Source organism: Ascaphus truei, chromosome 1, assembly GCF_040206685.1.
Source record: "Ascaphus truei isolate aAscTru1 chromosome 1, aAscTru1.hap1, whole genome shotgun sequence".
Lineage (NCBI taxonomy): Eukaryota > Metazoa > Chordata > Amphibia > Anura > Ascaphidae > Ascaphus > Ascaphus truei.
In genome coordinates this window covers 44,099,522-44,123,700 of record NC_134483.1, presented here as the reverse complement: position 1 = coordinate 44,123,700, position 24,179 = coordinate 44,099,522, and the positions used below count along the sequence as shown (strand labels likewise).

Sequence of the window (24,179 nt, the reverse complement as noted above, 5' to 3'; positions counted from 1 at the left end):
AGAGAGAGAGAGTGGGTCTGAGAGAGAGAGAGTGGGTCTGAGAGAGAGAGAGTGGGTCTGAGAGAGAGAGAGTGGGTCTGAGAGAGAGAGTGAGTGGGTCTAAGAGTCTGAGAGAGAGTGGGTCTGAGAGTCTGAGAGAGAGTGGGTCTGAGAGTCTGAGAGAGAGTGGGTCTGAGAGAGAGTGTGGGTCTGCGAGTCTGAGAGAGAGTGTGGGTCTGCGAGTCTGAGAGAGTGTGGGTCTGCGAGTCTGAGAGAGAGTGTGGGTCTGCGAGTCTGAGAGAGAGTGTGGGTCTGCGAGTCTGAGAGAGAGTGTGGGTCTGAGAGTCTGAGAGAGAGTGGGTCTGAGAGTCTGAGAGAGAGAGAGTGGGTCTGAGAGTCTGAGAGAGATAGTGGGTCTGAGAGTCTGAGAGAGAGAGAGTGGGTCTGAGAGTCTGAGAGAGAGAGTGGGTCTGAGAGTCTGAGAGAGAGAGTGGGTCTAAGAGTCTGAGAGAGAGAGTGGGTCTGAGAGTCTGATTTCCCTCCCCCCTGCCCGATTTCTGTGTGCGTGTGTGCGTGTGTGCGTGTGTGCGTGTGTGCGTGTGCACAGACACCAACCCGCAGTCAGTCATAGTCACCCAAAGAGAAGCAGTTCCAGCCATCACATTAGGGGTGAGTTAATTACATGTTTGACCAAATACAGCAGGCTAATTTTGAAGTTGATAATTAATGAAGATGATTTTAAAAATATCAAAATGGCCCTTGGCAGAAAAAAGGTTCCCCACCCCTGCATTAGAGAGTACCTCCAATTATAACTAAACCCTAAGCTGCACAGCATACAGTTTACAATAAAAATGCATAAGGAATAAAACATGAAACAAACATGTGGTGCGAAACGAAGCACGTGGTGCAAAACGCGTAGAGGTCACGACAGGTCATCCTGCGCGTGTTTGCTGGTAAGCTGTGACGGAGCCTGCAGGAGACAGCAGCGGTATTTTCCATCTTCGCGGTGCCGAGATCCGGATCCTCTGCAGTCACCGCGAGCCCGCTACCTGTCTCAGTGTGAGTGTCCGTCTCCCCTTGCCAGTTGTTTTATCCTATGGCGGTTTCATCACAAATCGTTAGATAGTGTTCCTTTTTTCATGTTTGTTTCATGTTTTATTCCTTATGAATTTTTATTGTAAACTGTATGCTGTGCAGCTTAGGGTTTAGTTATAATTGGAGGTACTCTCTAATGGTACTGAGCCTTAGCTGCTTAGCCCTTCATCTGAGGTGGGGTTGGATCCCCTCAGTATCTGTGTACATTTTTAATAAATTACCTATTACTAATCCCTGGTGCGCATTTGTGCATTTTTTTCACCTTGTTTTGCAGGGTGTCCTCCCCCCGTTTCAGCGGGGATCACCTTGAAGTAGGAGCTTTCGGGGAGACGCTCTATGTGCATGCTGCAAAGGGACTATCCACATTTCTATACAGCACGAGCACTGAATATCCTGCTTTTTCTAACTTCAAATTTAATTCATTACTATTAAGGAGTTCAATAAATAATAAAAGTGAGTGCTCATCCCCATTCCAAATAAAAATAAGATCATCAATATACCGTTTGTAGAAGGTGATAAAGTGTCTAAACGGATTTTTATCTCCAAACACGTGGACCGACTCCCAACAACCTAAAAAAAGGTTGGCATAGGAGGGGGCAAAACTAGTACCCATAGCGGTACCACATGTCTGGAGATAAAAATCCCCATCAAATATAAAATAATTGTGTGATAATAAAAATTGTATTGCATTAAGAATTATATAGCTTTGTGCCGGTGGTAAATCAGAGTCTTGTAAATAAAATCTGACAGCTGCCAGTGCTGGTACAGATGATAATTATTCTAGTGAGGTGAAAAAAAACACAGTACCAGCATGTACCTGGGATTCGTACAGTAGTTATAGAACTGCTAGTCTTTCTGGGAAACAGTTAAGCTATAAAGAAGTGATATTCCTGCAGGCTGGGACTTATTCATTTACTTAACCACATTACCTGCCAGACGTGCAAAGCAATGTGTTCCTGGTGCAACCTGAAGGCTAAACATTCTCCGACGCACAGTTTCAGGTCGTCAGAGTTCATCTACGAGCTTGTGAAATAAGTGCAGCAGTAATTCTCCAGCTAACACTAATAATTGCACATATAAAACAAAGAATGAAAACTGAAGGGAGCACGCTGGAAATATTACCGGTAAGTGGTTTAGAGGCACATCAACTTGACCCAAGAAGTCATCTCTAGTCTGTGAATAAAAATAACATAAGGTATAAATATGCAATTCATAACACATACAACTCTAACCTTCTGACAACAGTGGGTGATTTTTTCTACGGGAAAGGAGCACGAAGTTCTTAAATGAGTAGGTCACATGATTATAAAGTAGCAGTGTCCCCAGAAATTACAATGGAAGTAGAACATATTTGATATGCTATGATACAGAATTTTCTCCTTTTCTCCACCCCACCACCCACCCCCCAAACTTCATATTGTTTCCACTGCCTGTAGGAGTTATCATGGCAGCCTTAGTTTGCTTAATGTGTGTGAATGGCAGCTGCCAGCAAAAGCGTTAAATACCCAGTGAAGTATTTTATTATCATTAAGGCTGCAGTACCAGAGTACACAATGTAAAAAGGATTCACATCACTACTGATGACAGCAGACTGACTTCACAATAGTAGGAAGAAACAGCACGTTTATCTTAATGCTGAGATTATAAGCCGCACTGGCGCGCGCACCCGTCACTCAAGCAATTTGTGCGCATAGTGGTTCAGGCGATGGGGAGGCGTGGCCGTGGTTCGCCCTCCTTTGCTTTGCTCACGTGACGCGGCTGTCGCTTGAAAAATACAACATTTTCTGTCTTCCCAAAACGCGTTCGCGCCGTCGTGCGCACAATTTCACGCACAATGGGCGGCCTCGTAGGATTGAGGTTTGTTGTTCGCGATGGGAGCCCATCGCACAGACTACAATCTCAGCCTTAGAGAGAGCAGAGAGGATTAATCATTAAATATATGGTATTTATTCTCTCAAAAATGTTTTATTCATTTTTTCCCTCTCTATTAACATTGTGCAGCTATGCATTACTATCAATATATATTTATAGAGCTATAAATAAAATATTGCACACTATTTTGCTAAGCACAACTGAAAAACACGAAGTCAAACATGGAGGACTTCTTTTTCAAGTCCACAGCAATAAAACGATGAATGACGCTAGAAATAGCAGGTATTTTGCTGATCACTGTATGGGGTTCCTGGCAAACTGGAACATTACTCTGCCGCAGAGAAAGGCAGCTTAGGAGAACCAGTACAGTGAAACATTACCGGTGCTGATGCCGGCATAAAGCCGCACAAATGATGTGTGACTGGTGGTATTTAGATCATGAACTTACTAGTACACACCAGTCATCACATTTCACACCCTTCTGAATTTTGCTCCAAGTTATCAGTCAACCTATTTGCAAACATATAAATCAGGACAGAAGGGGAATGTCTGCAGGGGAAGAGACTGGGACATTGGTGCTGACTTTCAAAAGATTAATGCTCCACATAAGTGACATCATTTCTTGATAAACAAGTGAGCCTCCCATCGCTGTGCAGATTGTCCAGCAGCCCTAACTCCCTGAGCACAGTAGGCTGAACACTGATGCTCCCCATAGGCCCTCATTTTTCTATTTAACCCAATTGGTGCCTGATTCACTTACTGTACAGCATATGTCATAATAATAATAATAATAATAGCATGTTCTTGTATAGCGCTGCTAATTGTACGCAGCGCTTTACAAAGACATTTTGCAGGCACAGGTCCCTGCCCCGTGGAGCTTACAATCTATGGTTTTGGTGCCTGAGGCACAGGGATAACGTGACTTGCCCAAGGTCACAAGGAGCCGACACCGGGAATTGAACCAGGCTCCCCTGCTTCAGACTCTCAGTGCCAGTCAGTGTCTTTTACTCACTGAGCCGCTCCCTCTCCTATGTGAGAAAAAAGTATTATTTACCGTTTATACAATTACAAGACGTTGGCTTAATATTGATTGAGTAAATTTCATTGCTCGGGTGTTTACAGAGTCATCAAAAAGTGCCAACATAGCGGCGACATACCCTGTACATCAGGAGTGGCCAATACCAGCCCTCAAGGGTTACCAATTGACCAGGTTTAAGGCTATCCCTACTTTACCACAGGTGGCTTAGTCATTGACCCAGGTGGCCCAGCCATTGACCCAGGTGGCCCTTCAGGACTGGAGTTGGCCACCCCTGCAGTACATCATGGCGATTTGCTCGTGCTTTAGGGGCTGCTCCCAATCAGCAATCCTTCGTGGACCACTGATCACGGTCTACACTGAAGAGACTGATCGTACCCGTCACCCACAGTCTGGCTGCCGGAACCCAGAAGTGATCACGTGATCCGTCAGTGTCGGGGGGGCCACGGCCACAGAGGTGGCCGTTCCCTCTGGCACTGAAAGGGTTAAAGACGTCCCCCTCTCAGTGACTTTCTTCTCCCGCACACTGAAAGTGTAGGGAGAGCAGGAAAAGGGATGATCATAGGACAAGTACTGGGCTCTGGCTTTTTAAAATGATCTTTGCATCAGATATACATTTAATTCCTAACCACATTCAGAGGGACCTGTTCAGTAGGAGCTTATATGACGGAGTATGTCACGCTTAGATTGTAAGCTCTTCGGGACAGGGGACTCATTCTCCTACTGTTTACTTTTATGTTTGAAGCACTTACAGTATCCCCTTTATGCATTGGGTATTGTACCCATGTCGTATCGTTGCATCTTTCACTGCTATGAAGCACTATGTATATGGATGGCGATATACAGTCCAAATAAAGATTATACAGTGCATACATTATAGGAATGATAACTTTGTATTTCTTAGAACACTAGATATGCCATTAACCACTTCCCTCTTGCTTCAGTCTCCTCTGTCCATTGTCACTGGTATTGTCTCTCGCAGTCACTGCCTCCTCTGTTCTTTTCCTGCGACTCTTAGTCAGGAGAAAACACTGTAATTGCTGGAAGCCAGTCACGGAATTCTCAACCACCCCCCTTCCAAGGCAAGAAGACTAGTGTGTGCAGGAGACTTTTGGAAACAAAGTTGATCATGCTTCTGGGCTTGTTTTACACCCAAGGGAGGGGTAACAACCTTCGAAACGTTACTCTAACCTTGTGCTGTCCTAAAGAGAGCCTGCAATGTCCCAATACAATATTAGTCTCAATTTGTCGTTACGTGTTCAGCGAGGGCATTGACATATTCCACTGAATAACATTGAGAACTGTCATTTGTGAATTCATAATGTGAAGAAGTTTGATTGAAAGAAAGGTGCTAGAGAATGGCCCTTCCTGCCTTGCCTGTGATTTTGCCGCTGGGTAGGTTTGTGTTTTTCATTTACTGTACAGACAGGTTGGAATTACTACGCTCAATAGCAAAATTAAAAAAAAAAATTCCAACAAAATATGAATATGTTTTGATGCAGTATACTCAAACAATGTATCAGAACCAAATAATGTTGACAACAAAATATTCAAAATAAGAGAACAAAAGTCAAAATCAAAGTGCACTGAAGAGAAATACAGCTTCCAAAAATACATACTGTACAACTTCAACTTATCAAAGGACACCAAAAAGGTCATATGCACAAATAGGGCACTTTAATCAGTTATCAGATAGTCACAAAACAAATTACATAGAGTATACCCATCAACATTTCTTAGTAATCTTATATCACATCTCAACAGGTCTAAGTGGTCCTTAATGAAAAACCATGTTTCAGACAAAGCTCTTAATATCCCCCCAAAAATCCATGATATGGCTCGATAAGCAGTATTGAGAATAATTACGTAAACAGTGTATATATATATATATATATATATATATATATATATATATATATATATATATATATATATATTACACGGTTTACATATATATATATATACATACATACATACATATATATATATATATATATATATATACATATATATATATATATATATATATATATATATATATATATATATATATATATATAGCAACTGTAAATATTACTGTATGTTCATTTGCATGTCTTAGACAGGTCTGCAACCCTGTCTTTCCCCATTGTCACCCAGCATACAGCACTTCCACTGCAGCAAGGGAGTCTGGGAAATGACATGCAAATGAGCACTCAGTGCCACCTTTTGTCTCAAGCTCGTATTACACAAGCCAATCCTCAAGCCAATGCATGCTGTTTTAAACACAGCTTTTAAACAGAGGCTGGGATGAGATGCAAAGCCATTAGACCTACTCACATACATGTTTCAACCTTGATGGGTATCATCAGTGTGAGGCTGGTCTTAATGGCTAGCAGGTTTGAGACTAGACTAGGTAATCACCACTGTCATTAAGGTTATGGTGGGTAAAAAAAGTGACAAAAACCCTCCACAGTAAAGCATAAAGCAACTGTAAATATTACTGTATGTTCATTTGCATGTCTTAGACAGGTCTGCAACCCTGTCTTTCCCCATTGTCACCCAGCATACAGCACTTCCACTGCAGCAAGGGATTCTGGGAAATGACATGCAAATGAGCACTCAGTGCCACCTTTTGTCTCAAGCTCGTATTACACAAGCCAATCCTCAAGCCAATGCATGCTGTTTTAAACACAGCTTTTAAATATATATATATATATAATCAAAAAATAAATAGATGATACCATTCTGTGGCTAACGAAATGCTTTTGAGATGCACTGATCTCTTCTTCCGGCGAACATTGTAACATTGTAAAAACATTGTGAACATTGTCATTGTAACATCGCCGGAAGAAGAGATCAGTGTATCTCGAAAGCTCGCACAAATAAAAGCATTTCGTTAGCCACAGAACGGTATCATCTATTTATTTTTTGATTATTGAAGCTCGGCTAACACGGTACTGATACCTCTACATGTATATATATATATATATAGTGTTCGACAAACCTATACATTTGCTCGCCCCGGGCGAGTAGATTTAACATCGTGGCGAGCTCCTATTGACCCAAGCAGCACACGTGTGGTACTAGGCGGCGAGTAGATTTTTTGGTGATTTGTCGACCACTGTGTGTGTATATATATATATATATATATATATATATATATAAATATATATATATATCTTAAATGGGCTCCATGTGTATGGATATTCCAGGCAAAAGGTGACACATTGTGTGCTCATTTGCATGTCATTTTCCAGAATCCCTTGCTGCAGTGGGAGCACTGTGTGCTAGGTGATAATGGTTGAAAGGCAAGTGTGCAGACCTGTCGGACATGTGAATGAGCTCACAAGTGATATTCTTTATTGGCTATATGCAAACGGTGGAGGTTTTTAGTTGCCCTTTTCACCCACCATAACTTAAAATTTAATGGTATGTATATATATATATATATATATATATATATATATATATATATATATATATATATGTGACCATGCAGCAAGCTTAAGCCTATAGGGAACCATGTTAAAAATGGTTTTTGAAGCAAAAAGTGGCACTGTGTGCTCATTTGCATGTCATTTCCCAGAATCCCTTGCTGCAGTGGAAGTGCTGTGTGCTGGGTGATAATGGTGAAAGGCGGGGTTGCAGACCTGCCTAAGACATGCAGATGAGCATACAGTTGTATTTACATTTGTATATTTGCTTTGCTGTGGAGGGTTTTTGTCACTTTTTTTACTCACCATAACTTAACTCAGTATATATATATATATATATATATATATATATATATATATATATATATATATATATATATATATATATATATATATATATATATACACACACACATATATACACACACATATATATATACACACATATATACACACATATATATACACATATATATATACACACACACACACATATATATACACACACACACACACACACACACATATATATATATACACACACCCACACATATACATATATATATATATACATATATACACACACACACATATATATATATATATATATACACACACACACACACACACACACACACACACACACACACACACACACACACACACATATATACATACACACACACATATATATATACATACACACAGGGTGGGCGAGAAATAACTAATATTTTAAATGTATGATAAATTGTTTTTTTTTTAAGTTAATATTCTTTTTATTTCAGATTATAAAGGACCCATGTAAGATTAACTAAAATGGTTGAGTGGACAAATAGCGAGAGTGTTTCACTGTGTGGTGTGGCATTTATTGGGCTGCAGTTATTTTTTCCAATGCCAATGAAGAAACTGTTAGTGACATTTGAGCGATATCAAGAAATGATAAGCAATTGTCTTGCTCAAAAACTAAAGAACATGGTTCCAACAAGACAGGGAAGCTACATGTACTGCATGTGCATCAATAACACTCCTGAAGGACCTTTTTCCACATCCTCTTTTTTCACAATTTGGAGATGTTCCATAGCCAACCAGAAGTCCGGACTTAACAGCACCCGATTTTGTCTTGTGGGAATACCTTAAATCAGGCCTGCACAACATACGGCCCGCGCTTTCAGTCCGGCCAGGCGCCAGTTTAATAAATAAATTTAAAAAAAAGTTTTTTAAAAAAAATGGCGGCGATTCCCAGTGGTCCCAGGTGCATGCGCAGGGCCCGCTTCCCCCATCCCTGCTCCCCCCCTCGCAACGTGGGACGGAGGGGGAAGTCACAGCCAGTTGAGCTTTTCTGCGGCCGCTCCCCCCCCTCCCTGCTCCCAACGTGGATATGTGCAAGGGGGGTGATGTGAGGTGGAGGCGGGTGAGGTGAGGTGCATTGAGGTGAGGTGCATTGAGGTGAGGTGCAGGGGGGTGAGGTGAGGTGCATTGAGGTGAGGTGCAGGGGGGTGAGGTGAAGGGGGGTGATGTGCAGGGGAGGTGATGTGCAGGAGGGGGGATGTGAGGTGCAGGGGTGATTGGAGGTGAAGGGGGGGTCATTGGAGGTGAAGGGGGGTCATTGGAGGTGCAAGGGGGGAGAATGATGTGAGGTGCAAGGGGGGAGAATGATGTGAGGTGCAAGGGGGGAGAATGATGTGCGGTGCAAGGGGGGAGAGTGATGTGAGGTGCAGGGGGGAGAGTGATGTGAGGTGCAGGGGGGAGAGTGATGTGAGGTGCAGGGGGGGAGAGTGATGTGAGGTGCAGGGGGGGAGAGTGATGTGAGGTGCAGGGGGGGAGAGTGATGTGAGGTGCAGGGGGGAGAGTGATGTGAGGTGCAGGGGGGGAGAGTGATGTGAGGTGCAGGGGGGGAGAATGATGTGAGGTGCAGGGGGGAGAGTGATGTGAGGTGCAGGGGGGAGAGTGATGTGAGGTGCAGGGGGGGAGAGTGATGTGAGGTGCAGGGGGGGAGAGTGATGTGAGGTGCAGGGGGGAGAGTGATGTGAGGTGCAGGGGGGGAGAGTGATGTGAGGTGCAGGGGGGAGTGATGTGAGGTGCAGGGGGGGAGAGTGATGTGAGGTGCAGGGGGGAGAGTGATGTGAGGTGCAGGGGGGAGAGTGATGTGAGGTGCAGGGGGAGAGTGATGTGAGGTGCAGGGGGGGAGAGTGATGTGAGGTGCAGGGGGGGAGAAGGATGTGAGGTGCACAGGGGGAGAAGGATGTGAGGTGCAGGGGGGGTGGGATGTGTGTGGTGTGCACGGGGGTGGGATGTGTGTGATGTGGAGAGGGAGTATTATGTGTGTGGGTGAGGGGGAGAGATGGGGGTATGAGAGATAGATGGGGAGTATCGCAAAGGTTGATAGTGAGGGGTTCTGGGGGAGATATGAGGATAATGATGAGGGGTGCTGGGGGAGATATATGAGGATGATGATGAGAGGTGCTGGAGGAGAGATGATGATGATGATGATTATTATTATTTTACCCGTGCGGCCCAAATTTTTTTTCCTTGGAGCAGTTCGGCCCCTCTCGCTTTACGAGTTGTGCAGGCCTGCCTTAAATCAACTGTCTACCATACAAGACCAAGGACTATTCAAGATTTGAACAGGAAATAGCCCGTATTCCACATGAAACCTCAAGGAAAGGGATGCATAACATAGTTGTTCGAGTGCGTCAATGCATACATGAAAACAGTGCTCAATTAAAGTTTTTTTTTCAAGACATAGGCCTTATAAAATGCTCAAGCATTCTCCTGAAACTGCTGTTTTGTATGATACATACTCTCATTTGATTAACTTGCTATTTCTACATTAAATATAAATGTGTCAGTTATTTCTCGCCCACCCTGTATCTATGTATTTTTTTTAGGCAATACCACTTCCTTTGACGTAGTAAATTTAGTTGATTCAAACAAAGGCAGTGCAGTGGAATGAAGTACAGTGCCATTCATCACACTGCTCCTTAAAGACACCTGAACAAGTCGCCAAATTGAGTGTGACAAATAGCTAAACATGCTATTAGCAGACAGCTTGGTGGTGTTGGAACTCCTACATTACCAACGTACTTAATAACTCCTTCATGCATTTACGTAAATTGCTATTTAGGAGGCAGCAGCAGATACATTGAACATTATGAAAAACATCAACAAAGAAATTATAAAAAGTCGTAAACATGTTTAAAACCGTTTTACCTAGGTGTGCAATCATAATGATAATAACAAAACAGATACCCTTCAACACAGCCACTGCCCACGTATATTCAATGAGCAATAAGGGTTGTTGTAGAAACACATGCTGTACCGATATGTCTGCCACTGACTAATACAAACCTTTGCTAGTGATGCAGATGCTCAGGACTTCAACATATTAAAAGAACTCATACCTGGACGAGTCTACTTTTGTTTTTCTTTTTGGCAATTCTATTACTAAAATAGTACTTCAAATATCTACTGGGAATGGATTAAATGTGGTCACCCATGATTGCCATAGAAACCACAGAAGACACAAATATCCAGACCTTTTCCATATTTAGAATTTTCTTTGGGGGGGGAGGGGGGGAGAGAATAAAAGATCTACGTTTTTGGATCAAAGCTGCAACGTAATTTGAATTGATTTCTAAATGCACTATTGGGATCAGTTACTGATTTACCGTATATTCCGGCGTATAAGACGACTTTTTAACCCAGGAAAATCTTCTCAAAAGTCGGGGGTCGTCTTATACGCCGGGTATCGTCTTATACGCCGGCAAAGTGCGGGCAGACGCGGCTTCCTTGTTTATTTTTTCCGGCGTGTCGCGCGTCAGCCGGGCGCCGGTCACGTGTGCCAGGCATCCCGAGGACGCCAGGCATCCCCGAAAACGCCAGGCATCCCCGAAGGAGGCTGCAGGTAAGGGGGTATTTTATTTTTTGGAGCGTGGAGCGGGGCGGAACAAGCAGGGGTCGCGAGGGGAAAGGAAGGGGGAGGGGAAGATGCGGCTAGGATGGGCTGGCGCACGGCCACGTTCGGCGCCAGCCCGTAATGATGCGTAATGCCGCGGCGCAGGCGCGCATGTGCAAGATCTGAGAGGCAGAGAAGGAGGTAATAGGATACAAGGGCGGGCCAGACGGGTGAAAGAGGCGTGTTTGCGCTACCGCTCTGATAGTCTTGGAGACAGGGAGGGCAGGGCAGGCAGGGAGAGCTGACCAATCCAAGCAGGTTTTGTATACAACAACCAACCAATCGGCGGTAAGGTAAATCGCTTGCCGTGATTGGCTGGTTGTTGTATACTGGGTACCACATACAGTACAGCACCAGTATCTGTACCTGTTCATACAGTACAGCACCAGTATCTGTACCTGTTCATACAGTATAGCACCAGTATCTGTACCTGTTCATACAGTATAGCACCAGTATCTGTACCTGTTCATACAGTATAGCACCAGTATCTGTACCTGTTCATACAGTATAGCACCAGTATCTGTACCTGTTCATACAGTATAGCACCAGTACATACAGTACAGTATACAAATGTCCAACAGTCAAAACCCCATCATGGCTCCACCAGCAAGAAGAAAGAAATATGAAGCCAGTTTCAAACTTAAAGTTGTAAACTTTGCCATGGAACATAATAACTGCGCTGCTGCAAGACAATATGGAGTAACAGAAAAGATGGTTCGGGACTGGAAAGCAAATGAAAAAGCATTAAAGAGTATGCCAAGGAGTAAGTGTGCATTAAGAAGAGGCACCCCACATTGGCCAGAACTCAAAGAACATGTAGCAGACATGGTGAATGAGCATCGCCAAAACGGTTATGTGGTGACACGAAATAAAATACGTTTGTTTGCACTTCAGTGGGCCAAATCTAACCCAGATCACAGCAACAGATTTAAGGCCACTGTATCCTGATGTACTAGATTCATGGGAAGGCATAATATGGTATTGAGGCAAAAGACTAAAATTGCCCAAAAATTACCTGCAGATCTTGATAGCAAAGTAAGTAGTTTCCATCGATACGTAATACAACAGCGCACTAAACATGGCTATGCGTTAAGTAGTATTGGAAATATGGATGAAACTCCAATGAATTTTGATATGGTTGGAAATAAAACTGTCCATCAAAAAGGTGTAAAAACAATTTTAATTAAATCAACAGGACATGAGAAGTCCAGTTTTACAGTGGTACTAGGATGCACAGCTGATGGCGCCAAACTGAGACCAGTGATTATTTTTAAAAGAAAAACAATGCCGAAACTCAAGTTCCCTGTTGGTTGTTTTGTACATGTGAATGAAAAAGGCTGGATGGATGAAGAAGGGGTAAAGCTATGGCTTGATAATGTATGGAGCAGGCGACAAGGTGCACTTATTCAAAAACGTAGTCTACTGGTGTGGGATATGTTCAGGGCTCATTTAACTCCCAGCACCAAGCAAAGGCTTGCAAGACTAAACACAGATGCGGCAGTTATTCCTGCAGGATTGACATCGTTGGTACAGCCACTGGATGTGTGCCTAAACAAGCCATTTAAAGATCGCATTCGAGAACAGTGGAATGAATGGATGGTTAGCGGCGAAAAGTCATTCACAAAAGGAGGAAACATGTGTGCTCCACAGTTGGATGTTTTGTGCAAGTTTGTCATAAAAGCCTGGAATGATATTGATGCAGAAACAGTAATCAAGTCTTTCAAGAAGTGCGGCATATCAAATTCATTAGATGGTATGGGGGACGACTACTTGTGGCAAGAGGAAGAGGAAGCCGAAGCTGAGACCACACCATCTGATACGGAATTCGATCCATACAATGACTGCCTTGCAAATGTATCACAATATGTCATTGATGTACTTATGGTATCAGATCACGAACAGGAGGATTTTGAAGGCTTTTAAAGGGAAACTGTCACGCCAGCAAAACCTGTAAAAATACCGTAGCTTGCAGTTATGATGGGCGTTGCTAACTCGCCAGGGACTTGCCCGGCACTTTCTCTCTCTCTATTGTTTGTTATCTTCCTCCTATCATCATCAGTTCCAGTTTGGTTGACAGCTTAGAAAACAAACAGCATGGCAGCTCCCATGGGTTTATTGTCTTATCCTTCCTTTCAGCTTTAGAGTTAATTAGGAAAAGTTTAATCCACTTGCACTGTTTTATGTTTACATGTTTCATGACAAACAGCCTTATGTTTATAAGTGACAGTTTTCCTGCTAAGTACCTGCATGTCATAAGCATTCGAATGAAAATTAATATATTGAAATCAAATCTGATGTTTTTTTAATTTTTATTTGGTTGGTGTGTGCGTTGGAAGAGGGGTTGTCTTATACGGCGAGTATATCCCAAACTCTATATTTTAACTGGAAAAGTTGGGGGTCGTCTTATACGCCGGAAAATACGGTAAATGAAAAACAAAAAATGTACACAATTATCCCTGAAAGATTCAGAGCCTCTTCACGTATGCCACCCGTGCTTCCACCAACTAATGGACAATATGGATCTTCTCCTGTGAGGACAAGGATTGCTACTGGCTTTTAGCAAGGGCAGAAACTGATTGCAGACAGTATGTGTCTCTTTGGTTTAGGAAAACGAAAAAACATGCGGATGCATAAAAAGAAAGGTAAAAACTGAAGAAGGAAAAAGATAAAAGATGGTAGCAACAGAAAAATATATCCTCTAAAGAAACAACAGGCCTCCTAAATTGCATCTACTCTATAAATCAGAGATGTTGAAGACAGCTGTTTTGTGAAATGAAATAACCGTTACACCTATATGCACCGAAAACTCATTGCCAAGTGTGGGGAATAAACTAGCCAAGTGTGAACAACTGCTTCTGGAACTTTACTTGGCATGTTACCGAGTTATAACAAATCTGACCCGACAAACAGATGTGTTCTTATCTTAATGGAAATATTGTTCTTCACTGCTATCTGCAGATTCCTTCTTCAGTCTCCAATCTAATCAATATCTGGTGCTACTTCAGGCTGCGCTTATAGTGCCGGCGACAGAGACGCGATGTTGCGGCAAAACAAATGTATTGCCGCCGTCGCATGCGCTTATAGTAGAAACGACACGGCGGCTTGTTCGCGATCGCTGGAAGTCATCACAATTTGATTTTTCAAGCGACCGCAGCGTGACGTCACCGGCACTATAAGCACAGCATTAGTATGGATGTATACAATGTTGATCAAGATAAAAAAAAAAGAAAGAAAACAAATCTGATTTCATCGCATCCTATGAAACGATGTAAATAAACTCGATAATTTCAACGTAAACTCAATGTTTACTCATTCCAATGTTATTATTGGCTCCCTGAGATTACATCTATGCCCTGTTATTAAAGCAGGGGTATGTAACTCCAGTCCTCAATGGCCACTAACAGGTCAGGTTTTTAGGATATCCCTGCTTCAGCACAGATGGCTCAATCAGTCTTCGAATACTGGAGTTGTCCACTCCTGTAGAAAAGGGTTGAGACCCACTGCATTGGTAATTTCCAAAGACGAATTGCAAATGTACGATGGAAAGTACGGTATGTGGGTAAAAAAGAAATTGCTCTTCGGTAAAAAATGAGATAAATTAAGCTTTTCGTTTTCCTTTTCTTGGTGAAACTTTTTTTTTTTTTTTTTTTAACAGGATTGAAATTAGGGGGTTTATTCGGAGCTGAACCATTCTATTTTTTAGCTCTGGGGGCCCCTTTTGTCTAGATATTTGCGGTTTTAGTTAAAAGTTTTTTACCCTCTTTGCTGGGGCAACAAAATCGCCACCATACTGTGGGCCAACTGGAAGTGCTTCCTTTTGAATGATCGCGGGCACCATCTTTAAATAGATGGGTACTTGGAGCTAAAAGACAGCGCTGTTCTGCTCTGAGAACCCCGGGTGCCAACTCTAAGAAATAAATGTACATTTTGGAGTGGCTTAATACTATAAACCTTTAGATGCCTTCTAACATGGTGGCTGTGTCATTGGCTTTCTCGATTGTTTGTAGGGGAATTTGCATTCTGTGCTTCTGTGGCGCACTAAACATGATTTGGCTGGCAGAGGAACAGAACCGGACTCCCCCGTCCGTTCCAGTAACCAGTGACACTGATTACGTCGATGACCGGTCCCATGATAGCTATAAGCCAGAGAGGCTGTGGCACTCAGGTGCCGGGGTCCAGCTGTCACTCAAAGGGTTCATGTTAAAGCAGTAATCCTGCACATTTTACCGACTGTTTAACAGAATTTGAGACAGAACTGCACTATTCTCTCCTTCTACTATTGTTTAGCTTGAAGGACACCCCGGTCCACCAGATACTTTGTTTTGTTGCCGGTGCTACAACCTGGACATTTAAGTGGTCGCCAAATAAGAAGCCGCAACGTCATCCCCTGATAACGTTGTGACTTCCTATTGGCCGGCAGGACCCATAAGATGTGATTTACAAAAAGGAGAAAAAAATCACTAGCGAGTAAAAAAGGGAAATATCTCAGTAAAGTAGCGGGATTGCAGCTTTCAGATCGGTCAGGTTCCGTCAATAGATTATTATTTATTCTCAGCACAAATGGAATTAAGTCCCTCTTGCTACCGGGGTATGTGACAATACTCAGCAATGCAATGCACGTTACATTGGTAAGTGGAACAAATTGCATGCCTAATCAGACACGTGTGGAACCGAGTTTTTCCACGACATTAGTCAGTATCATTACTCGGTACACAATGTTAATTTTTTTAATACTAATCATTAAATTACATTTAACTTAATATGTACCACCATGTTGTACTCTTTTACATATTTATTATAATCCCCCAATAGGATTTTACTATTGCCATAGATCAGTAAACCCCAGACAGTACTGTAAGATTCTCTTCATAGTCTGGGAGAAAGCCTACCCCGTTCATCATCCACAAAGGAAAACAGCAGGTCTATGGGATGCTATTGGTGTTCATTTAAACACCTCTCTCTGTAAAAGCAATGGCAGAGTCAATCTGCAGACTTCTCTTCAATGCTCATCTCCTATACCAAGGGAGCATAAGTTTTCCCTGCTGCGCTCCCCTATCCGTCCTGCTTTGGATTCGCCCCCCCCCCCCCCCTCACCACCTGCCACCGTGTCAGATGACGCTCCGTGGTCACTTGACGTCAGGTCATGGGACCCGCGGCGTCATTTGATGCCGCGTTGCCATGGAGACGCGCCACAGCTTCTGAATCTCTGTAAGTTTTCCTGTTGTAGAGGCCTCACGTGATCCCCCAGCATTTAATTTAAATGTCTGGGGGAAGAGCTTGACTTGAATGGGACCTCTGCAACTGCCCTCCCCGCCCCCCAGACAAATCCCCCGCTCCCCAGTTTGCGCACCCCTGTCCTATACCAACCCACACCTTCACGAGACGGAACATCTGTGAAAATAGGTGTTTGCTTTATCAAGATCTACATTCTGTTCTAGTCGTTACTGTTTTGTACAGTAACACAGTGCAGCTGAGAAGAGGGAAAAATGACAAACTGTGTTTTTTATTTGTATGGAAATTAGGTAATGGTAGATATTGTGCTCTTCAATAAACAAAAGTAGTAAATGTTTCAAATATGTAAAACAATTACACAAGTATCATTTGAAATAATGTAGTGTCCAATGTATTGTATTTGTCATTTACTGACCTATACTGTATGTGTCAAATATAAATTCAAATTTATGCAATTCTTTAAATATGTGCCAATTGTTCACTTAGCTGGAGGATTATTTGCTGTATAACTTGTCACTGCTGCTTGTAAGTGACGCACACGGTACGGTTATATTACACATCTGCTGTGTACTGATGGAAATGGGGACCTTTATTTGAGTCACATTCATTGTGACTATTATTTATAAAATGTTTTACCAGGAAGTAATACTGTACATTGAGAGTTACCTCTTGTTCTCAAGTATGTCCTGGTCATAGAGTTAAGACAAATAATACATGGTACAAATACAGTTACATAAGTGAACAGGGTATACAGTACATAATATACAAGACATTGCATGCACAGTTAAAGATACTATATATTATAGCCATATGCAACCGTTACAGACCAGATTAAAATGAGAGACAGCTTTAGTTTTTAAAAAACTTAAACTGGTGGTGGATGTGAGAGTCTCCGGTAGGTTGTTCCCGTTTTGGGGTGCACGGTAAGAGGAGGAGGAGCGGCCGGATACTTTGTTGAGCCTTGGGACCATGAGCAGTCTTTTGGAGTCAGATCTCAGATGATAAGTGCTGCATGTGGTAGGGGTGAGGAGCTTGATTGCACAACTAGTTCAAATACTTGACATTGACTTGAATCAAGACACTGACACGGAGTATAACCTGACTGCACTATACATACACTACACAGAGTATAACCTGACTGCACTATACGTACACTGACAGAGTATAATCATACTACTTACAGCACACTGATGTGAATGGATCGGTAAGGGTCGTATGGTAGAAAACCGCTTTGTGAATATAGGGCATAATGTGATCATTATAGGTTTGTTGTTTGAACAACATATCAAAGTTTTCCCTATGACCTCTTCCACCTCAGAACATTATATTATATCCACCTGCAAGAGCGTGAGGTCAATTACTAATGAAAATGGTTAGAATCACAAAAATACATTTACATTGTAAAATGTAGCTGCTAGAGGGTCAAATCACCATGTATATGATGAATAAAGCACATGAAAATATATGCGTGTCCAGCACACCACCAAAAACAGTTTGACCCTGATGAAAGTGCAAGTTGCACCGAAACGTTGGATCATTACTGTGCTATCCACGAAGGGTGATTACATTTCTGCAATTCTAAAACTACTGCATATTTTGTGCTGTGCTGGTCACATTTTGTGGGGTGCTGGTCACATTTCGTAGTGTCCTCTAATATTTTGATTGACTTGAATTAAACATACGTCTGTCACGAAACTAGGGGAGCAGAACTTTAGAGAGCAGAAATTACAAGAAGTAATGTCATAAATTCGGAAAAATTTGAGTTCTTATAAATCACTTGCAAGATCTGCTCCACACCAATAAATCCAGAGTAGCAGACATTATTACTAGAGATGGGCAAATGTGTAAAAGTTTGGTTGGCGAAGAATTCGACATTTCTTTCTGTAAACCTTTGCAATATCCGCGTAAAAGCATGGGAATCTGACGAAGAATTACTTAAGTAATAATCCCCGAAGAACAGGGCATTACTGGCCAATAATGCCCTGGCTGGAAGAGTTGAAGGCCCGAGGCGAAGCCGAGGGACTTTAACCCAGCCAGGGCATTATTGGCCAGTAATGCCCTGTACTGACGTGATTATTACTATTATAGGCTAAATGTAGGCTTATTTTTAATTTTTCATAAAAAATATAAATTTTTGTAGTCATATTGATTGTTATCAGCATGATTGACTACATTCTTAGGCCTCGTCCATGGTAAGCGCTTGCTCGCTGAAGCGTGCTGACGCTCGCTCATGCTTGGCACTGAGCCCCTACAGCCGCAATTAGAGCGGCTTTAGTAGGGGCTCGCCTACGCTTCCGCGCGCTTGGTCTTAGCAAATTTTTACATTCACGCGCTTGCCGGAGCGCAGGGCCGGTCACGTGAGCGGTTCGCCCAATGAGGGCGAACCAGCTCCATGACGCCACTGGCCCGCCCCCTGACGGCGCACAGGGCAAGCAACCGCAAGGCCAGGGAAAGCACCCGCTTTCCCTGAGCCTCAGCGCGCCAGCGGGGAGACTGGCCGAGGCCTTATGCTTTTACTGCAAGTTTATTAAAAGGAAATTGTACATTCACACAGCCCCCTCTACACACACACACACACACACACACACACACACACACACACACACACACACACACACACACACACACACACACACACACACACACACTGCAGCCCCCCCTCTATACACACAAACACTGCATTCGCCCCTCTATATACACACACTCTGCAGTCCCCCTACACACTGCAGCCCCACCCCCTCCTCTACACCCACAAAATACACTGCTTCCCTCCTCCATCCTCTACACTCACACACAACACAAACAGCAGCCCCCCCTCTACACCCACAAACACACTGCAGCGCCCTGTAAACCCAACAAACTGCAGACACGCAAACACACACACACACACGCACACCACACCACACACACACACACTGCATCCCTCCTCCACCCTCTACACACACTGACACACACACACTGCTGCCCTCTCTACATCCACAAAACACACACCAGCGCGCCCCCCCCCTCTACACCCACTGCAGCCCCCTGCAACACTCACACACTGCAGACACACACACAAAACACTCTGCACCCCTCCTCCACCCACAAAACACACACTGAAGACACACACATTGCAGCCCCCCCTCTACACCCACAAAACACACACACCAATAAAACACTCTGCTGTCCCTTTACACCCACAAAACACACAACAGATACACAAACCTTTCCCCTCACTTTCCTGTGCGGAGCTCTCTGCAAGCAGTGTGGGGGAGGACTGAGTGCCTTGCTGCTGCCTCCTGTCCAATCACCTCCACTGTCTGAGAGCTGATCTCACTCTTTGTGAATGAGAACTGAAAGCTGATTGGCTGAAAAACTTGGCAGGGTACCAAAAATTCCAGTCCATTACTGATTGGATAATGCCCAGAATTTTAACGAAATCAGAGCAGGGATTTCAAAAATGCCCGGAATTTACCAGCTTTAGCCTATAATGCAGGTTACATAAAGTTACATTGAAAATAACATGTGCGTTATTTCCATAGTGCATCACAACACAGTGCTGCAGAGCACTAATCAGGAGCTCATTTCAAAAGTATCTGAGAAGACATTTGAAAAAGTAGTACTCCTTAAGGCAGTCTCCTGAAGTAAGCAAAGCTCTACACAAGACTCTTCACAACGTAACAACTCCAGTGTGTCCTCAGATTGGCCCACCTGGATGCAACACCAAGCAGGATGTTTCTGAAAAGCACCAAATGAGAAATGTCCCATATAATCTCACATCACTGGAAGAGAGCGCAATAAGGACACATCGGGACAACCAAGAGTCCCCCCCCCCCAATGCAAGAGAGGTGCTTAGTACTTATTACTAACAATTACTGTACATTACTGTAGATCAGAGGTGCTCAACTCCAGCCCTCAAGCCGCATAACATTCCAGGTACGACTAGAAATGAGCACACACGATAGGGGTCTTCCATGCATTGCACTATTTAACATTGATAATTACAGTACATCAAGGGCGGCCCACTCCAGTCCTCCAGGGTGTCCAACAGGTCAGGTTTTCAGGATATACCTGCGTCAGCACAGGTGGCTGAGTCAAAGAATGAGCTACCTGTGCTGAAGCCAAAACGGATTAAGCCACCCGTGCTGAAGCAGGGATATCCTGAAAACCTGACCTGCTGGTGGCCCTTGAGCTCTGGGGTTGCCCACCCCTGATGTAATGTAATTATGGGAATAATTATAATGCATCAAACGGAACAAATCTGCGGTAGTTAACGTGTGTAACGTTGTAGACCAATACACACTGTATGTGAAGAACTGTACACGGTCACCCGATGAAGGCCCCGCAATCTGCATCACATCTACAGTAGCATTCCCGAAAAATAATGGCAACTGTTGCCATGGTCACTGGAACGGTCTTTTAACCCCTTCACGGCTGCAATGCATCCTGCAAACGCGAGTGGCAGGTTCCCCTTGTCAGAGATCCGGGTCATAAGAGGACTACAACAGTTCAAGTCAATCGCAGACACAAGCGGCACCTCCAGGGTTAACGACACAATACATGGCGCTTTCACAGGGGATGTGACATGACCTGTTCATTTCCCTGGGACAGGGTATAGGATGTGCAGCTGGTCACTGATGTCAGGCCCAGTCAAAGTTATTTCTGGCCTCATGCCTTTCGGTTAATGTGCCAAGTGACATGGCGGCTGGGAAGAGAGACAGCCAAAGTGCCTTCCCTGCTAATAATGCACTGCTTGCAAACACTCTTCATTGTTAAGGCAGGTTAATCCACTTGTGTATTACTTCACAAGTGGGGGATTTGTGAAGGTGAACTTACCCTTTGTCAAAAACAGATAATGAATTCTAATGAAATGCGGCCTTACCTTCCCAAATGTGTTGTCATTTCCAATCGATACGTTTCTAACAAACTGAAAAAGACTCCGGTATAATAAACGCTTGGACTGCGGAGTTTCTGGAGGTCACGTCAGAACCCATTTCTTTCCTGCCCATGCTAAAGATTCACACCAATTCCCACAATACTATATACTGTGTAGCCCTGTTCCTGCTTCCCATTACCACACAAAACCTTGGATACAGTACACAGGAAGATAGGGATTTGTAGATCATTCACCAGCGTCAGGGAAACAGCAACGACATTTTAAATCATGACTTGCTTATTGCAACACTGATCTAAATCAAGTTTGAAGCACAAATATAAGACATATGAAGCATTTTAAAGCTGCAGTTCAGTCAATATCCTGCATGTGTTTTTTTTTATAAATCAGTTCTGCAGTAAGAAAAAATACTTTTAGCATTTTCTGTTTTAAAAAAAAACAACTTTGAAAGACCAATTTTCTTGTATTCTATTTTAACAGCCATTTGCTAAGGCACTGCCCCTTCATGTCCTGTCACAAGCCCTGGAACACCCCTTTGTCAGCCCTGCCCTCCCTCTAGCACATGTCAGTGCAGGAGTTCTCATGAATATTCATGAGCTTCCACTGAGTGAAACAAGCAAATAAAAACAGATCCCTTCACTAATTATGTCACCAAATTTCGCCTATCAATACATGGAGAACGAATTGACCTGCAGCTATACAGTTCTTTAGGTAATTAGAGATTGCACACATGAAACTAATGAAGTAAAAAAAAAAAAGACTGAACTGCAGCTTTAACTGATACTGGTTGCTTAAGGTTCACAGTGTGAGAAATGAATTAGGAAATTAGGTAGTGATAAAACGGAGCATTTGAAAACCCAATCTGGTTCTCACATGGTATGTACAAAACGTACCAGTGTGAATTGCACCCTGTTCAAAATACCAGATGAAATTTGAAACTGCTTAATACAAACTGAGACTGAAGGTACGTACATTAGACCAGTTCCTATGGAGGAGTACTGTCAGCTCTTAAACAGAAGCCCAGTCACAAATGTAATATCTATGGACCATACTATGGACGTACGAAAACATGCACAAGTTTGTGAATACAGCAAAAAAAAAAAAAATATAGCAAGTTTTGTCAAAAAAAATTACTAGTTTAGATGATCAAAAGAGGAAATTGACGTAAAAATCTGGCAAAAAATGGGAACATTTTGGTCAATATTGTGCCCATTTTTGGGCGATTGTAGATTATGTGAAAATATTGTTGAAGTCACTACACTGCTGTAAAATCTGCACACTGCAATTGCCAATACCCGTCTATAACATAATTAGGGTTGTCAGGTGTCCGGTATTGAACCGGACAGCCAGATATTTGGTTACTATTTCCGGTAAAAAAACGAGAGATGATACCGGACATGTATGTGTAAACCGGTATTACCTCTCTGGATTTAGTAACCTGCAGACGGGTGCTGGGATCGCAGGATTTCCCTGAGCAGGGAGAGAGCAGGACTGCTGCTGCTGCTGCTGCTAGGGGCCTGGGCAGCTTTCTCCATCCTGATTGGATGCATTAGACAGCAGCAGCCAATCTGGATGGAGGTGGCAGGAGCCTGGGGGTGGATCCAAAGAGCAGAGGAAAAGCATGGAGCAGAGAGAGGTGAGGCTGTGTCCTGTGTGTATTTGTTCTGTTTTTTTTGTCCTGGTGTGTCTGTACTTGTACTGTTTGTCCTGGTATGTCTGTACGTGTGTGTTTGTTTTCTGTGGCTGTCCTGTGGGGGTGAGCGAGGATGAGGGGAGGGTAGGTGAGAGGATGAGGGGAGGGTAGGTGAGAGGATGAGGGGAGGGTAGGTGAGAGGATGAGGGGAGGGGGGGATGAGAGGATGAGGGGATGAGAGGATGAGGGGAGGGGGGGATGAGAGGATGAGGGGGGGTGAGAGGATGAGGGAAGGGGGGTGAGAGGATGAGGGTGGTGAGAGGATGAGGGTAAGAGAGGATGAGGGGAGGAGGGAAGGGTAAGAGAGGACGAGAATGAGGAGGGGTGTAACAATCTTTGAATGTGTGGGAGGAGCATTAAGATCAGTATTGCTCGCCATGGGCCTGTATGACTGCAGGTAAGTTATTTATAAATGATCTGACGATTACGTCATTTGTTCTAAATTTAACTCCAAGCATGCACCAATTTGCATCATTTCATATACTATTTCCTAAAAAAAATCCTATCTCCCTCCCATGACTCCCTCCCAGACTTTTTACAAAATAGAACATAAATTTGTGCAAATTGGTGTATATTTGGAGTGAAATTTAGAAAAAATTACGTAACAGTCAGAAAATGTATAAATAACATTCTTCCCCACCAACGATTCTTGCACGTCACACTTTTCACCATTGTGTCCAGTATTTTTGGAGAAGCCACCTGGCAACCCTAAAGTTAATACAGGATTATTTCCAAGCTATTTGCAAAAAATAACTTACTATATATCCCAGGCCAGCAGCAACATTTCTTACAGGAACAATTACATTAAACTAGCATGATATAGATGTATAGATGGCAAGATGTAGTTTTGTTCCCACGCTCCTTGTCTAAGGAGGCAGTGTTGGGGGATGCAGGCTTTACCAGGTGAAATGTTGAGCATTTTCAACATGTATGGCTGCTTTAAGGAGTCTGTTTTATTTCTTTAGGAAAGAGCATATCGGATCTCTCTTTGGACCATATAATACAGTATTCACTAAAGGATGCTA

The 24,179-nt window shown here is 43.2% G+C and overlaps 1 protein-coding gene across 15 annotated transcripts in view; it reads right to left on the bottom strand.

Annotated features, from left to right (window-relative positions):
* NEDD4L (NEDD4 like E3 ubiquitin protein ligase) overlaps window positions 1–24,179 on the bottom strand; it is a 506,193-nt gene that overhangs the window by 108,246 nt on the left and 373,768 nt on the right. For 14 of the 15 annotated variants that reach the window (XM_075587127.1, XM_075587140.1, XM_075587156.1 and 11 more), the window contains one exon: window positions 2,197–2,247. In XM_075587127.1, the coding sequence (XP_075443242.1) occupies window positions 2,197–2,247 (51 nt within the window). Of the gene's footprint in view, window positions 1–2,196; window positions 2,248–21,449; window positions 21,474–24,179 lie in introns of those variants that run through there. The other variant, XM_075587183.1, reaches the window with a different exon arrangement.